A 2,336-nucleotide genomic window follows, 5' to 3' on the forward strand; every position below is an offset into this window, starting at 1 on the left:
GCCACAACGCCCGGCTATTTTTTGGTTGCAGCCGTCATTGTTGTTTGGCGGGTCCGGGCTGGGGATTCGAACTCGCCACCTTAGGTGTACGTGGCTGGCGCCTTAGCCGGTTGAGCTATAGGCGTCGAGCCAAGAAGGATTATTTTTGAAATGCCATCATGTTGATAAAACTGTATTCATTACTGAAATTTCAAATCAAAGGAAATATTTACTGAATGATATGTTGCTAATCCCATCTCAAAATTGACCATTATTTAAAAGTTTTTGTATCTTTTTCGAAATTAGAGGATTATTTATACTTATAATCATAAGATTATAATTAAGAACTTGTTAAGAACTATTCCATTATTATTCTTAAACATCTTCCCTCCTTACCCCATAAACAAAATGAAGAAAATCATCTAATTCACAAATGCACAAAAGAAACATTTAATTCAACCTTTTCTTATATGAAAAATTTTGGTACTATTTTACACTTACATCTGCATCAAAATGTTTAATTTCTTTCAGAATATTGGGAAACCTAAAACTCCAGTGTAATACTGGCCGCCGGCAATGTCTATAAAGGTGTGAGTTATCTTCCAGTAAATCTTGTGAAAGTATATTATAGGACATCACTGAAAAGTCAAACTTGTCCTCACTGTCTTCACATTTGGGATCAACATTTTTCTCTCCTAGGATCTTCGTTTTTTCTTTATTATGGCTACATATATATTCCCAATTCCGTTTTATCATTCCTGTTAAAATACAGTGGACAAAATATAAAGAATTAATCAAAAGGGGATTATATAGTTTCCTCTATATAAGCATTTTCCAGCCTATTAAAAATTTCCATAGATAATGAATAGAATTTTTTTCCCTACGAAATGGTATTATAGCACCAAAAAACCAGAAGTTGTCATCAAATTGATTACAAAGACAGGGACATGATGTATTGGCTGACAAGAGGTATAAAACACATTTTAAAAGATCTGGTAAGTCATTGCACAGGCTGAGAGTACATGCCAATAAAGCCTAGACTATACAGGGGTTGCAGTTTCTCATTTCTCTATAATTAAGAAGTGGTTCTGCCACACATATGCTCAGCAACTTTAGAACCGTAATAGTATGTCACAGTTGCCTTTCAATAAGATGACTTCACATGATATTTTTACTCCCTTGTATAGGATAAGATCATCAAATAATTAAGTTCCAGAAACTATTCTTAGTTCAGAATTCTGGTTTATATTAATAAATGAATGAAGGATGTATAATGGCAATAAATAGAAGTATTCAGTATTAAAGTGGAACAATGCAAACAAAATGAATAAAAATATGTTTAATGTACACCAAAGCAAGAATTGAATGTAAAACAGCTACAGAATGCTTATAAATGATGGCTGGTTGATGTAACAATGTTACCCTATCATGTTAGGAACATGTCATAGTTTGTATTCTGCAAAAACATTATGCATTCTGCAAATGCGATGAATAGAGGCTGGGCATAGTGGCTTATGTCTGTAATCCTAGCACTTTGGGAGGCTGAGGTGGGAGGATAGCTTGAGGCCAGGAGTTCAAGATCAGCCTGAGCAACATAGTGGCTGAAGTGAGGTATCCTGATGTAACTGCACTCTAGCCCAGGCAAAAGAGTAAAACTTTGTCTCAAAATAAAAAACAAAAAACCCAGCCAGATGCAGTGGCTCACACTTGTAATCCTAGCACTCTGGGAGGCAGAGGCACATGGACTGCCTAAGCTCAGGAGTCTGAAACCAGCCTGAGCAAGAGTGAGACGCCATCTCAAAAAATTAGCCAGGCACTGTGACTGGCATGTGTAGTTCCAGCTACTTGGGAGGTTGAAGCAAAAGGATCACTTGAGCCCATAAATTTGAGGTTGCAGTGAGCAACCATAGCACTAAAGCACTCTACCAAGGGCAACAAAGTGAGACTCTGTCTCAAAAAATAAAAAGAAAAGGGAGGAAAAGGGGATAGAGAAGCATGAGGGTTGCAACTGTAGGTAGTCTCTAACTTAAAAATGACTGCGTATGGTGTGTTCACCTTTGATCTTGTCTCCCTCATCCTATCAGTAAAGAGGATGCTTTTACTGCCATGGAAGCCGTGAAAAAAAACATGGAACTTTTAGAAAATGTATGAACTTGGCTTGGCGCCTGTGGCTCAAACGGCTAAGACACCAGCCACATACACCTGAGCTGGCGGGTTCGAATTCAGCCTAGGCCTGCCAAACAACAATGATGGCTGCAACCAGAAAATAGCTGGGTGTTGTTGTGGGCGCCTGTAGTCCCAGCTACTTGGGAGGCTGAGGCAAGAGAATCGCTTAAGCCCAAGAGTTTGAGGTTGCT

The 2,336-nt window shown here is 38.4% G+C and overlaps 1 protein-coding gene across 3 annotated transcripts in view; it reads right to left on the minus strand.

The window, feature by feature from the left end:
- The window catches only part of ANGEL2 (angel homolog 2), a 23,694-nt gene that overhangs the window by 13,913 nt on the left and 7,445 nt on the right, over positions 1-2,336 (minus strand). For all 3 annotated transcript variants that reach the window (XM_012811864.2, XM_023519499.1, XM_023519498.1), the window contains one exon: positions 481-737. In XM_012811864.2, coding sequence (XP_012667318.2) covers positions 481-737 — 257 coding nt within the window. The remainder of the gene's footprint in view (positions 1-480; positions 738-2,336) is intronic.

Source organism: Otolemur garnettii, unplaced genomic scaffold, assembly GCF_000181295.1.
Source record: "Otolemur garnettii isolate 467f Iridium unplaced genomic scaffold, OtoGar3 scaffold00178, whole genome shotgun sequence".
NCBI classification, from domain to species: domain Eukaryota; kingdom Metazoa; phylum Chordata; class Mammalia; order Primates; family Galagidae; genus Otolemur; species Otolemur garnettii.